This window comes from Oncorhynchus mykiss, chromosome 13 (assembly GCF_013265735.2).
Source record: "Oncorhynchus mykiss isolate Arlee chromosome 13, USDA_OmykA_1.1, whole genome shotgun sequence".
Lineage (NCBI taxonomy): Eukaryota > Metazoa > Chordata > Actinopteri > Salmoniformes > Salmonidae > Oncorhynchus > Oncorhynchus mykiss.
In genome coordinates this window covers 2669674-2685011 of record NC_048577.1, presented here as the reverse complement: position 1 = coordinate 2685011, position 15338 = coordinate 2669674, and the positions used below count along the sequence as shown (strand labels likewise).

General features: G+C 41.4%; 1 protein-coding gene across 1 annotated transcript; it reads right to left on the bottom strand.

Moving 5' to 3' along the window:
- Window positions 1-2245: 2245 nt before the first annotated feature.
- On the bottom strand, window positions 2246-6709 carry LOC110493343 (zinc finger protein 501-like). Its single transcript, XM_021567605.2, has 2 exons — window positions 6020-6709; window positions 2246-3080 (listed from the first exon to the last, which is right to left on the bottom strand). The coding sequence occupies exons 1-2, from the start codon at window positions 6438-6440 to the stop codon at window positions 2305-2307; spliced, it is 1197 nt and encodes a 398-aa protein (XP_021423280.2). The 5' UTR covers window positions 6441-6709; the 3' UTR covers window positions 2246-2304.
- Between the last annotated feature and the right edge of the window lie 8629 nt (window positions 6710-15338).

Here is a 15338-nt window from a genome sequence, read left to right as displayed (position 1 = left end):
GTACCTGGGCTGGTGTGGTTACACGTGGTCTGCAGTTGTGAGGCCGGTTGGACGTACTGCCGAATGCTGTAAAACAACGTTGGAGGCGGCTTATGGTAGTAATGAACACTAAATGAACACTAAATTCTGTCAACAACTCTGGTCGGCATTCCTGCAGTCAGTGTGCCATTTTCACGCTGTGGTTTGTGACAAAACGGCAGATTTTAAAGTGGCCTTTTATTGTCCCCAGCACAAGGTGCACCTGTGTAATGATCATGCTGTTAAATAATCAGCTTCTTGAAATGCCACACCTGTCAGGTGGATGGATTATCTTGGCAAAGGAGAAATGCTCACTAATAGGGATATAAACACATTTGTGCACACAATTTGAGAGAAATAAGCTTTTTGTGCTTTTTAGCTTTTCGCTATTACAAGGTGGACACTTATCCGACCAAGCTATTTCAACTTAAATGTTTTTTTATTGATTTTCAAAAAATAAATAATAATAATTTTAAAAAATTCACTAGGAAGTTGTGGGGTAGGAGGATGTGTAGATCAATGGAGAAAAAATTAATATTTGAATGCATTTTAATTCCAAATCAAAACAAATAAAATTGTATTTGTCACATGCCCCGAATACAACAGACCTTACAGTGAAATGCTTACTTACGAGCCCCTAACCGACAGTGCAGTTTCAAAAAAATACAAGTAATTAAAGAGAATTCCAAGCAATAAGGCAACAAAAGGTGAATCATTTGAAAGGCGTTGCAGACTCTCCATAGGTAATATACGACAATGGACTCTGTGTTTTCTGTTGGACTCACAGGGGGCTACATTGATTCTATATGCTATTTTCTCCATTGTTTATATTTTTGTTGGTGGCTCACTCTGATACTTGTGTCTTACAGAGTGTGACTTTAAGGGAATACTGTGTTCAGAGATGTTGGCTTTAAAGGGGCAATCTGCCGTTGCTACATCCATTGTTGGACTGATACATTGATGATATGTACCCCTTGATTCTTCAAGAATATAACTGACTTGTTATAAAGGTGGCATCCTATGGACTTAAACATTAATATGTATCTATTGATTAGAAGCAATGTTCCAACATCTAGTGGAAAGCCTTCCCTGAAGAGTGGAGGCAGTTATAGCAGCAATGTTCCAACATCTAGTGGAAAGCCTTCCCTGAAGAGTGGAGGCAGTTATAGCAGCAATGTTCCAACATCTAGTGGAAAGCCTTCCCTGAAGAGTGGAGGTTGTTATAGCAGCAATGTTCCAACATCTAGTGGAAAGCCTTCCCAGAAGAGTGGAGGCTGTTATAGCAGCAATGTTCCAACATCTAGTGGAAAGCCTTCCCAGAAGAGTGGAGGCTGTTATAGCAGCAATGTTCCAACATCTAGTGGAAAGCCTTCCCAGAAGAGTGGAGGCTGTTATAGCAGCAATGTTCCAACATCTAGTGGAAAGCCTTCCCAGAAGAGTGGATGGAGGCTGTTATAGCAGCAAAGCGGGTGCAACGCCATCTGCCCCTTTAAAGCCACACTCTGTTAGATACAAATGTCAGAGTGAGCCACCATAGCAAATATCAACAACGGAGAAAATACCACATAGCACACGATTATGTGTAGTGCTGGAGGAATGACGCACACAGATACAAACACACACAGAAAGAAAACACAGCCAGAGTTTGAAAATTAGAATTTAATCACAGAGCATCTACATTCAAACAGACAAACTCTACTTTTAAACTGACATACGCAGCCAGAGGTTAAAAAAGTTTAAATCAGGTCTACATTCAAACTCTACTTTCCAACTGACAGACTGTCACGCCCTGGTCTTAGTATCTTGTGTTTTCTTTATTATTCTGGTCAGGCCAGGGTGTGACATGGGTTAATTATGTGGTGTGTTTTGTCTTGGGGTTTTTGTAGGTATTGGGATTGTGGTATAGTGGGGTTTTCTAGAAAAGTCTATGGCTGTCTGGAGTGGTTCTCAATCAGAGGCAGGTGTTAATCGTTGTCTCTGATTGGGAACCATATTTAGGCAGCCATATTCTTTGAGTGTTTCGTGGGTGATTGTTCCGGTCTCTGTGTTAGTTTGCACCAGAATAGAAGGTTTAGGTTTTGTATTGTTCATATATTTATATTTTATTAAACATGTATTGAAATAGCCACGCTGCATTTTGGTCCGCCTCTCCTTCGACGTAAGAAAACCGTAACACAGACACCATATTCAGTTCACGAGTTTAAATAAAAAAAACATACAAATGTAATTTGGAAAGTGCTTTATACGGTTTGATTTCATGTAGCATAAACACAAAAGCCCAATTTCTCAGTCAAAAATATGAGACAAGTGTGGGAGCAGTATGTGTGTTCTCTCATGAACTTTCAGTCCATTTGACGTGTTATATTCCTTTCCACACTGGGCGCAGTGGTAAGGCTTCTCCCCTGTGTGTGTTACCTCATGGTCTTTCAGGTGCCCTAACTGGGTAAATATCTTCCCACACTGGGAGCATTCGTAACGTTTCTCTCCGCTGTGGATTTTTTCATGCTTTTTCAGTTGCTGAAACAAGGTAAATTTAATTCCACAGTGGGAGCAGTGAAACGTCTTCTCCCGCGTATGTCTTTTCTCGTGCCTTTTCAGGTACTGTAAATTCCTAAAACTCTTGTCACAATGTGAACAGCGGAAAATCTTTTCTACGGAATGTGTTTGCTCATGGTTTTTCAGGGACCCTGATGTGGAAAAACTCTTTCCACACTGGGAGCAGGGGTAAGGCTTCTCTCCTGTGTGTGTCCTCTCATGTGATTTCAGGTCCCATAACCGGGGGAAACTCTTTTCACACTGGGAGCATTGGTGGGGCTTCTCTCCTGTATGTTTTCTTACGTGATCTTTCAGGGTCCCTAAAGAGGTAAATCTATTTCCACATTGAGTGCAGTGGTAAGGCTTCTCTCCTGTGTGTATTCTTTCGTGTGATTTCAGGCTTCCTAACCTAGAAAAACTCTTTCCACATAGGGAGCAGTGGTGTCGTCTTGCTGGTTTAGACGTCTCTGGGTCTGGTTCCCCTGAAGGACTCTTCCCGCTGTCAGGATGAAAGTCTAGTCTCTCTCCTGCCAAAGACAGACAGTATTTAGTAAACAGGGAGACCTGGGCCCATATTCACAGAGCGTCTCATTGTAGGAATGCTGATCTTTCCATACAATCTAATTCATTATTATATAAAAGTCAATGCGCTTTTCAGCACGCTTTGTGGATATGAGCCCCGAATAAAACCTCCACATCTTCACAACATATCTAACTGTCTTCTCTGAGGTTTAATCCAGACTAGATCGCTCAATAACCTGAGGTCATTAAAAAAATAAAAATAAATATCCAGAATAATCAAATGAGCAATGTGATTCTGAATGGTCTTAATTCTGTCCCCTGAAAAGGCAAGACTTCAACCAAATGTCATGAAATCAGACATGAGATGGTTGTAATTAAAGGATATATGATGCAGTACCATAGAGATTTCAATCAGATCAGTCTGTCTTAGCTTATAGCTAAAATACGAAGGATCTAACAATACCATTGAGATTTAAAAAAACAAATAACGCAGAATTTCAAACCTGTTTGTAAGATTTCAAATATCGATCAAAATCAAACCTTTTTGTCTTTTGATCAATGACCAAGATATGTCTGTCTCATGGTAGAGTGGGGTATGATTGGCAGAAAGAGTAAACTTGGATCTGATTCTAGACATGCCACTCTCATCATCCTATGACCTTCATTGAAGAGGTATGCTAAGACGTGGTCTTCCTGTCCGGGTTGGCACCCCCCCCTTGGGTTGTGCCGTGACAGATCTTTGTGGGCTATACTCGGCCTTACCTCAGGATGGTAAGTTGGTGGTTGAAGATATCCCTCTAGTGGTGTGGGGGCTGTCCTTTGGCAAAGTGGGTGGGATTATATCCTGCCTGTTTGGCCCTGTCTGGGGGTATCGTTGGATGGGGCCACAGTGTCTCCTGACCCCTCCTGTTTCAGCTTCCAGTATTTATGCTGCAGTAGTTTATGTGTCAGGGGCTAGGGTCAGTCTGTTATATCTGGAATATTTCTCCTGTCTTATCCGGTGTCCTGTGTGAATTTAAGTATGCTCTCTCTAATTCTCTCTCTCTTGGAGGACCTGAGCCCTAGGACCATGCCTCGGGACTACCTGGCCTGATGACTCCTTGCTGTCCCCAGTCCACCTGGTCATGCTGCTGCTCCAGTTTCAACTGTTCTGCCTGCGGCTATGGAACCCTGACCTGTTCACCGGACGTGCTACATGTCCCAGACCTGCTGTTTTCAACTCTCATGAGACAGCAGGAGGGGTAGAGATCCTCTGAATGATCGGCTATGAAAAGCCAACTGACATTTACTCCTGAGGTGCTGACCTGTTGAAACCTCGAAAACCACTGTGATTATTATTATTTGACCTTGCTGGTCATCTATGAACATTTGAACATCTTGGCCATGTTCTGCTATCTCCACCCAGCACAGCCAGAAGAGGACTGGCCACCCCTCATAGCCTGGTTCCTCTCTAGGTTTCTTCCTAGGTTCTGGCCTTTCTAGGGAGTTTTTGCCTAGCCACCGTGCTTCTACATCTGCATTGCTTGCTGTTTGTGGTTTTAGGCTGGGTTTCTGTACAGCACTTTGTGACATCAGCTGATGTAAGAAGGGCTTTATAAATAAATTTGATTGAAGTAGCAGACACTGCAAGCTCCCAGCTACTATCTAAACAACACAACATTATCCCCACCTCTGGTTAGACACTATTGGCTTTAAAAGCCAAGCCTTATACAATATCTGCCAATTAATTTCCAGCAATATCGCCCCTCTCTGTCTCTGTGGTACGCGTGTTTGTCTATCACTCTGCCTGAAGCAAGTTGATGTCATAACCGTTTTGTGGGTTGATGGAAATACTTTCCCCAACATTTTCTCAGTTAAACGTTAACTGCAAATATGCAAATAGTACCTGGCAGAAGTATATCATGAGGAAGTGTATAATTTGTATCCATTATTTGCATAACTTTGTCATGAAATGAGTAGCAGCAGTACAGAACCATCTGTAGAACGGCTCATTAGATGGAACATTCCTCACTCGCTCGACAGGCAATTAAAGGGGCAGATGAACAATTAAAGGGGATGTCAGTTTTCTTCCAGACCTATTTTTTTTTTATTCTAACGTGATTTAACCATTGACAAATTCTCAGAACATCCAGTTTCGTTGTTTCTCTATAAAACAATTGTAATTTTGAATGAAAAAACAAACAAATTTAAAACCAGAAAAGTAAAACAGAGAAAAAATAATTTGGGAAAGTAAAAAACAAAATCACAGATTTTATAGGGCCCCCATTAGAGTTGTTAATTAACAAATATTTTACCCGGTATATTGACAGAAAACATAGTGCACTACAATCTCTTGTACACTAAGGACCTGGGGGAAGAGTTGGCAACATAGTGTACAAGAGAAAGTAGGGTACTAAAAACACAGGAAGAGCTGCAGCTTCCCCAGTGATTTTACCAACACGCTGCTCCAAGACAGGAGAGGGGAAGTTTCCTCAGTGGTTTTACCAACACGCTGCTCCAAGACAGGAGAGGGGAAGTTTCCTCAGTGGTTTTACCCACACACTGCTCCAAGACAGGAGAGGGGAAGTTTCCTCAGTGGTTTTACCCACACACTGCTCCTGGTCAGGAGAAGGGCAGCTTCCCCAGTGGTTTTACCCACACACTGCTCCTGGTCAGGAGAAGGGCAGCTTCCCCAGTGGTTTTACCCACACACTGCTCCTGGTCAGGAGAAGGGCAGCTTCCCCAGTGGTTTTACCCACACACTGCTCCTGGTCAGGAGAAGGGCAGCTTCCCCAGTGGTTTTACCCACACACTGCTCCTTGTCAGGAGAAGGGCAGCTTCCCCAGTGGTTTTACCCACACACTGCTCCTGGTCAGGAGAAGGGCAGCTTCCCCAGTGGTTTTACCCACGTGAGAAGAAGAATGTGCCTAATTGGAAGCTAGAAAAACATTAAGACTGTACTCACTGGTGTTCATCAGAACTCCAGTCTCGTCTTCTTCCTCCTCCTCCAATGTGACAGTAATCTCCCCCTCTTCCTTCATTTCAAAAAGTTGCTCCTCTTCTTTCAATGTGACAGTCACCTCCTCCTCCTCTTTCACTACAAACACGGCACCCTCCTCTTTCTGTTCATTCCCCTCCTCTTTCACTCTGAAAGCTTCTTCCTCGTCTTTCACTGTAACATCCTCTTCTTCTTTCAATGTTGATGCGTCCTCTTCCTTCACTGTAACGTCCTGTTCTTCTTCTTTCACTGTGATAGCTTCCTCCAATTCCTCTTCTTTTACAGTAAATTCTTCTCCTTTCACGTAAATGTTCAGCCCTGGAGCTTCTTTCTCCGTCCAGCAGACCTCATTTTCTTTAGCAGAGGAAGAGTACTTTAGTGAGCTCATGTTCGGGGACGTTAGCTAGCTAGCTATTTAGCATTAGCGACTAGCCTAGTGCTGGGCTAACTTAACAAGCCAGATAGCTGATAACGTAAATATGAACTTAAACGGAGTAACTAGTACATACATATACAGTGTGTTTAAAACACTGTGATTAATATACACTAAATTAGTCCAAAGAGCTTCAATGTATCATGTTTGCTAGCGAGTTACCGAGATGGTTGTTGAAGAAACCTCCCGTCCCGTCCACTAGATTTTACGTCACTCGAGAAACATCACCTGAAAAATAAATCACATCGCCATCTGCTGACTGGAGTTGGAAACGCAGTTTAACAAACAAAAATAATTCTGCAAACAACGTCAAAACAAATAATTGTAAAAACAACCAGACGTGTTTTCTCTTTAGCTCTTACAGATAATAATTTTCTCTAGGTGCGCGTAGAAGCTGAATGTATGGTGGCTAGTGGTGCGCGGGTCAGCTGATTGTTCACCCGCAATTGATAATCGCTCATCCGCAACCGCCCGACTACATGTGAAAAAAGTGAACATCTGAGGCACGTACACAACCCTAACCCGCTAATATTAGGAAATACGCCGTAGACTACAGTCAGATTATTTTTTTAATTGACAGGGGGTACATTATTTTTGTTTGTTTGCCTGATTGATATTGTAATGAAACAGGCAGGGAGCAGGTCTCGAACCTTCGACCTTCTAGCCCGAAGTCCGGCGCGCTATCGAAGCTTGCTCGAACGGCGGTGTCAATTTCCGCGATTATAAACCCAGGGTCGTTACAATATGTTCCGGCTTACAATTCTCAACATTTTGGTAAGCTATTTATTAGGCTCGTCAACTTGTCTATAATTAGATACATCAAATCAAATACAATCACATACAGATATTTAGCAGATGCTATTGAAGGGTGTAGCGAAATGCTTGTGTTCCCTAGCTCCAACAGTATAGTTGTATCTAACAATTCACACATCTAAAAGTAAAATAATAGAAATAAGAAATATATAAATATTAGGAAAAGCGATGTCAGAGTGGCATCGACTAAATACAGTAGAATAGAATACAGTATATACATATGAGATGAGTAATGCATTGACTAAATACAGTAGAATAGAATACAGTATATACATATGAGATGAGTAATGCATTGACTAAATACAGTAGAATAGAATACAGTATATACATATGAGATGAGTAATGCATTGACTAAATACAGTAGAATAGAATACAGTATATACATATGAGATGAGTATTTTTTTATTTCACCTTTATTTAACCAGGTAGGCTAGTTGAGAACACCTTTATTTAACCAGGTAGGCTAGTTGAGAACAAGTTCTCCTTTACAACTGAGACCTGGAGTAAAGCAGCATGCAAACATTATTAGAAGTGGCTTGTGTTCCATTATTAGAAGTGGCTCGTGTTCCATTATTAGAAGTGGCTCGTGTTCCATTATTAGAAGTGGCTCGTGTTCCATTATTAGAAGTGGCTCGTGTTCCAGTGGCTCGTGTTCCATTATTAGTAGTGGCTCGTGTTCCATTATTAGAAGTGGCTCGTGTTCCATTTTTAGAAGTGGCTCGTGTTCCATTATTAGAAGTGACTCGTGTTCCATTATTAGAAGTGGCTCGTGTTCCATTATTAGAAGTGACTTGTGTTCCATTATTAGAAGTGACTCGTGTTCCATTATTAGAAGTGACTCGTGTTCCATTATTAGAAGTGGCTTGTGTTCCATTATTAGAAGTGACTCGTGTTCCGTTATTAGAAGTGACTCGTGTTCCATTATTAGAAGTGACTCGTGTTCCGTTATTAGAAGTGGCTCGTGTTCCATTATTAGAAGTGGCTCGTGTTCCATTATTAGAAGTGGCTCGTGTTCCATTATTAGAAGTGGCTCGTGTTCCATTATTAGAAGTGACTCGTGTTCCATTATTAGAAGTGGCCAGTGATTCCATGTCTAGGGGGTACATTATTTTTTGTTTGTTTGCCTGATTGATATTGTAATGAAACAGGCAGGGAGCAGGTCTCGAACCCTCGACCTTCTAGCCCGAAGTCCGGCGCGCTATCGACTGTGCCGCAAAAGCTTGCTCGAACGTTAGTGTCAATTTCCGCGATTATAAACCCAGGGTCGTTACAATATGTTCCGGCTTACAATTCTCAACATTTTGGTAAGCTATTTATTAGGCTCGTCAACTTGTCTATAATTAGATACATCAAATCAAATACAATCACATACAGATATTTAGCAGATGCTATTGAAGGGTGTAGCGAAATGCTTGTGTTCCCTAGCTCCAACAGTATAGTTGTATCTAACAATTCACACATCTAAAAGTAAAATAATATAATTAAGAAATATATAAATATTAGGAAAAGCAATGTCAGAGTGGCATTGACTAAATACAGTAGAATATAATACAGTATATACATATGAGATGAGTAATGCATTGACTAAATACAGTAGAATAGAATACAGTATATACATATGAGATGAGTAATGCATTGACTAAATACAGTAGAATAGAATACAGTATATACATATGAGATGAGTAATGCATTGACTAAATACAGTAGAATAGAATACAGTATATACATATGAGATGAGTAATGCATTGACTAAATACAGTAGAATAGAATACAGTATATACATATAAGATGAGTATTTTTTTATTTCACCTTTATTTAACCAGGTAGGCTAGTTGAGAACACCTTTATTTAACCAGGTAGGCTAGTTGAGAACAAGTTCTCCTTTACAACTGAGACCTGGAGTAAAGCAGCATGCAAACATTATTAGAAGTGGCTTGTGTTCCATTATTAGAAGTGGCTCGTGTTCCATTATTAGAAGTGGCTCGTGTTCCATTATTAGAAGTGGCTCGTGTTCCATTATTAGAAGTGGCTCGTGTTCCATTATTAGAAGTGGCTCGTGTTCCAGTGGCTCGTGTTCCATTATTAGAAGTGGCTCGTGTTCCATTATTAGAAGTGGCTCGTGTTCCATTTTTAGAAGTGGCTCGTGTTCCATTATTAGAAGTGACTCGTGTTCCATTATTAGAAGTGGCTCGTGTTCCATTATTAGAAGTGACTCGTGTTCCGTTATTAGAAGTGACTCGTGTTCCATTATTAGAAGTGACTCGTGTTCCGTTATTAGAAGTGGCTCGTGTTCCATTATTAGAAGTGGCTCGTGTTCCATTATTAGAAGTGGCTCGTGTTCCATTATTAGAAGTGGCTCGTGTTCCATTATTAGAAGTGACTCGTGTTCCATTATTAGAAGTGGCCAGTGATTCCATGTCTAGGGGGTACATTATTTTTTGTTTGTTTGCCTGATTGATATTGTAATGAAACAGGCAGGGAGCAGGTCTCGAACCCTCGACCTTCTAGCCCGAAGTCCGGCGCGCTATCGACTGTGCCGCAAAAGCTTGCTCGAACGTTAGTGTCAATTTCCGCGATTATAAACCCAGGGTCGTTACAATATGTTCCGGCTTACAATTCTCAACATTTTGGTAAGCTATTTATTAGGCTCGTCAACTTGTCTATAATTAGATACATCAAATCAAATACAATCACATACAGATATTTAGCAGATGCTATTGAAGGGTGTAGCGAAATGCTTGTGTTCCCTAGCTCCAACAGTATAGTTGTATCTAACAATTCACACATCTAAAAGTAAAATAATATAATTAAGAAATATATAAATATTAGGAAAAGCAATGTCAGAGTGGCATTGACTAAATACAGTAGAATATAATACAGTATATACATATGAGATGAGTAATGCATTGACTAAATACAGTAGAATAGAATACAGTATATACATATGAGATGAGTAATGCATTGACTAAATACAGTAGAATAGAATACAGTATATACATATGAGATGAGTAATGCATTGACTAAATACAGTAGAATAGAATACAGTATATACATATGAGATGAGTAATGCATTGACTAAATACAGTAGAATAGAATACAGTATATACATATGAGATGAGTATTTTTTTATTTCACCTTTATTTAACCAGGTAGGCTAGTTGAGAACAAGTTCTCCTTTACAACTGAGACCTGGAGTAAAGCAGCATGCAAACATTATTGGAAGTGGCTTGTGTTCCATTATTAGAAGTGGCTCGTGTTCCAGTGGCTCGTGTTCCATTATTAGAAGTGGCTTGTGTTCCATTATTAGAAGTGGCTCGTGTTCCATTATTAGAAGTGACTCGTGTTCCATTATTAGAAGTGACTCGTGTTCCATTATTAGAAGTGACTCGTGTTCCATTATTAGAAGTGACTCGTGTTCCATTATTAGAAGTGGCTTGTGTTCCATTATTAGAAGTGGCTTGTGTTCCATTATTAGAAGTGACTCGTGTTCCATTATTAGAAGTGGCTCGTGTTCCATTATTAGAAGTGACTCGTGTTCCATTATTAGAAGTGACTCGTGTTCCATTATTAGAAGTGGCTCGTGTTCCGTTATTAGAAGTGACTCGTGTTCTGTTATTAGAAGTGGCTCGTGTTCCGTTATTAGAAGTGGCTCGTGTTCCATTATTAGAAGTGGCTCATGTTCCATTATTAGAAGTGGCTTGTGTTCCATTATTAGAAGTGGCTTGTGTTCCATTATTAGAAGTGACTCGTGTTCCATTATTAGAAGTGGCTTGTGTTCCATTATTAGAAGTGACTCGTGTTCCATTATTAGAAGTGACTCGTGTTCCATTATTAGAAGTGGCTTGTGTTCCATTATTAGAAGTGACTCGTGTTCCATTATTAGAAGTGACTCGTGTTCCATTATTAGAAGTGACTCGTGTTCCATTATTAGAAGTGGCTCGTGTTCCATTATTAGAAGTGACTCGTGTTCCATTATTAGAAGTGACTCGTGTTCCATTATTAGAAGTGGCTTGTGTTCCATTATTAGAAGTGACTCGTGTTCCATTATTAGAAGTGACTCGTGTTCCATTATTAGAAGTGACTCGTGTTCCATTATTAGAAGTGGCTCGTGTTCCATTATTAGAAGTGACTCGTGTTCCGTTATTAGAAGTGGCTCGTGTTCCGTTATTAGAAGTGGCTCGTGTTCCATTATTAGAAGTGGCTCGTGTTCCATTATTAGAAGTGGCTTGTGTTCCATTATTAGAAGTGACTCGTGTTCCATTATTAGAAGTGGCTTGTGTTCCATTATTAGAAGTGACTCGTGTTCCATTATTAGAAGTGACTCGTGTTCCATTATTAGAAGTGGCTCGTGTTCCATTATTAGAAGTGACTCGTTTTCCATTATTAGAAGTGACTCGTGTTCCATTATTAGAAGTGGCTCGTGTTCCATTATTAGAAGTGACTCGTGTTCCGTTATTAGAAGTGGCTCGTGTTCCGTTATTAGAAGTGGCTCGTGTTCCGTTATTAGAAGTGGCTCGTGTTCCGTTATTAGAAGTGGCTCGTGTTCCGTTATTAGAAGTGGCTCGTGTTCCGTTATTAGAAGTGGCTCGTGTTTCATTATTAGAAGTGGCTCGTATTAGAAGTGGCTCGTGTTCCATTAATAGAAGTGGCTCGTGTTCCGTTATTAGAAGTGGCTCGTGTTCCGTTATTAGAAGTGGCTCGTGTTCCGTTATTAGAAGTGGCTCGTGTTCCATTATTAGAAGTGGCTCGTATTAGAAGTGGCTCGTGTTCCGTTATTAGAAGTGGCTCGTGTTCCATTATTAGAAGTGGCTCGTATTAGAAGTGGCTCGTGTTCCATTATTAGAAGTGACTCGTGTTCCATTATTAGAAGTGACTCGTGTTCCATTATTAGAAGTGGCCAGTGATTCCATGTCTATGTATACAGGGAAACAGTCTCTAAGGGTTTGAGTTGCCAGGTGGTAGCTGGCTAGTGATGGCTGTTTAACAGTCTGATGACCTTGAGATAGAAGCTGTTTAACAGTCTGATGACCTTGAGATAGAAGCTGTTTAACAGTCTGATGACCTTGAGATAGAAGCTGTTTAACAGTCTGATGACCTTGAGATAGAAGCTGTTTAACAGTCTGATGACCTTGAGATAGAAGCTGTTTAACAGTCTGATGACCTTGAGATAGAAGCTGTTTTTCAGTCTCTCGGTCCAGCTTTGATGCACCTGTGCTGACCTCACCTTCTGGATGATAGTGGGGTGAACAGGCCGTGGCTTGGGTGATTGATGTCCTTGGTGATATTTTTGTCCTTCCTGTGACATCGGGTGCTGTAGGTGTCCTGGAGGGCAGGTAGTGTGCCCCCCGGTGATGTGTTTGGCAGACTGTACCACCCTCTGGAGAGCCCTGCAGTTGCGGGCAGTGCCGTTGCCGTACCAGGTGGTGATGAAGCCCGACAGGATGCTCTCAATAGTGTATCTATAATAGTTTGTGAGGGTCTTAGTGGCCAAGACACATTATTTCAGCCTCCTGAGGTTGAAGAGGGGCTTTTGCGCCTTCTTCACCACACTGTCTGTCAGGGTGGACCATTTCAGAGTGTCAGTGATGTGTACGCCGAGGAACTTGAAGCTTTCTACCTTCTCCACTACTGTCCCATCGATGTAGATAGCGGCGTGGTCCCTCTGCTGTTTGCTGAAGTCCACGATCAGCTCCTTCGTTTTGTTGACGTTGAGGGAGAGGTTAATTTCCTTGCACCATTCTCACTTCCTCCCTGTAGGTTGTCTCGTCATTGTTGGTAATCAGGCCTACTGTTGTTGTGTCGTCTGCAAACGTGATGATACAGTTAGAGGTGTGCATGGCCACACATTCATGGGTGAACAGGGAGTACAGGAGAGGGCTGAGCATGCACCCTTGTGGGTCCCCTGTGTTGAGCATCAGCAAAGTGGAGTTATTTTCCCCTCAATCTACACACAATATCCCATATTGACAAAGCAAAAACAGGTTTATATACATTTTTGCAAATGTGCAAATAAAACCCCCCTGACATATCACATTTACATAAGTATTCAGACCTTTTACTCAATACTTTGTTTGAGGCACCTTTGGGAGCGATTACAGCCTAGAGTTTTATTGGGTTTGACGCTACAACCTTGACACACTTGTATTTGTGGAGTTTCTCCCATTCTTCTCTACAGACCCTCTCAAGCTCTGTCAGGTTGGATGGGGAGCATCCCTGCACAGCTATTTTCAGGTCGCTCCAGAGATGTTCGATCGGGTTCAAGTCTGGGCTCTGGCTGGGCCACTCAAGGACATTCGGAGACTTGTCCCGAAGCCAATCCTGTGTTGTCTTGGCTGTGTACTTAGGGTTGTTGTCCTAAGCAGTCTGAGGTTTTCATCAAGATGCTTTCTGTACTTTTCTCCGTCCATCTTTCCCTCGATCCTGACTAGTTTCCCTGTCGCTGAAAAACCTCCCCACCGCATGATGCTGCCACCACCATGCTTCACCGTAGGGATGGTTCCAGGTCTCCTCCAGACATGATGCTGCCACCACCATGCTTCACCGTAGGGATGGTTCCAGGTCTCCTCCAGACATGATGCTGCCACCACCATGCTTCACCGTAGGGATGGTTCCAGGTCTCCTCCAGATGTGACGCTTGGCATTCAGGACAAAGAGTTCAATCTTGGTTTCATCAAATGTTATTGGTCACATACACATGGTTAGCAGATGTTATGTGTAGCAAAATGCTTGTGCTTCTAGTTCCGACAGTGCAGCAATATCTAAAAAGTAATCTAACAATTCCACAACTACCACCTTATACACACAAATCTAGGTAAAGGGATGGAGTAAGAATATAGCCATATAAATATATGGATGAGCAATGAGCGAGCGACATAGGCAAGATGCAATAGATGGTATAATATACAGTTGAAGCCGACTTCAAGTTTACATACTTATGTTGGAGTCATTAAAACTCGTTTTTCAACCACTCCACAAATTTCTTGTTCACAAACTATAGTTTTGGCAAGTTAGTTAGGACATCTACTTTGTGAATGACACAAGTCACTTTTCCAGCAATTGTTTACGGACAGGTTATTTCACTTATTATTCACTGTATCACAATTCCAGTGGATCAGAAGTTTACATACACTAGGTTGACTGTGCCTTTAAACAGCTTAGACAATTCCAGAAAATGATGTCATGTTTTTAGAAGCTTCTGATAGGCTAATTGACATAATTTGAGTCAATTGGAGGTGAACCTGTGGATGTATTTCAAGAACTAACTTCAAACTCAGTGCCTCTTTGCTTGACATCATGGGAGAAAAATCTAAAGAAATCAGCCAAGGCCTCAGAATGTTTTTTGTAGACCTCTAGAAGTCTGGTTCATTTCTAAACACCTGAAGGTACCACGTTCATCTGCATAAACAATGGTACACAAGTATAAACACCATGGGACCACACAGCCGTCATACCACTCAGGAAGGAGACGCGTTCCGTCTCCTAGAGATGAACGTACTTTGGTGTGAAAAGTGCAAATCAATCCCAGAACAACAGCAAAGGACCTTATGAAGATGCTGGAGGAAACAGGTACAAAAGTATCTAAATCCACAGTAAAACGAGTCCTATATCGACATAATCTGAAAGGCCGCTCAGCAAGGAAGAAGCCACTGCTCCAAAACAGCCATAAAAAAAGCCAGACTACGGTTTGCAACTGCACATGGGGACAAAGATCGTACTTTTTGGAAAAATGTCCTCTGGTCTGTTGAAACAAAAACAGAACTGTTTGGCCATAATGACCAACTTTATGTTTGGAGGAAAAAGGGGGACGCTTGCAAGCCGAAGAACACCATCCCAACCATGAAGCAAGGGGGTGGCAGCATCATGTTGTGGGGTTGCTTTGCTGTAGGAGAGACTGGTGCACTTCACAAAATAGATGGCATCATGAGGCTGGAAAATTATGTAGATATATTGAAGCAACATCTCAAGACATCAAAGCTTGGTCACAAATGGGTCTTCCAAATGGACAATGACCCCAGCATACCTCCAAAGTTGTGGCAAAAT

Bases quoted from the DNA above. Each gene is read 5' to 3' on its own strand.
- LOC110493343 (XM_021567605.2), bottom strand. From the start codon at position 6,440: ATGAGCTCACTAAAGTACTCTTCCTCTGCTAAAGAAAATGAGGTCTGC. The intron at 3,081-6,019 runs GTGAGTACAGTC...TGTCTTTGGCAG, and splicing joins TGGAGTTCTGATGAACACCA to GAGAGAGACTAGACTTTCAT.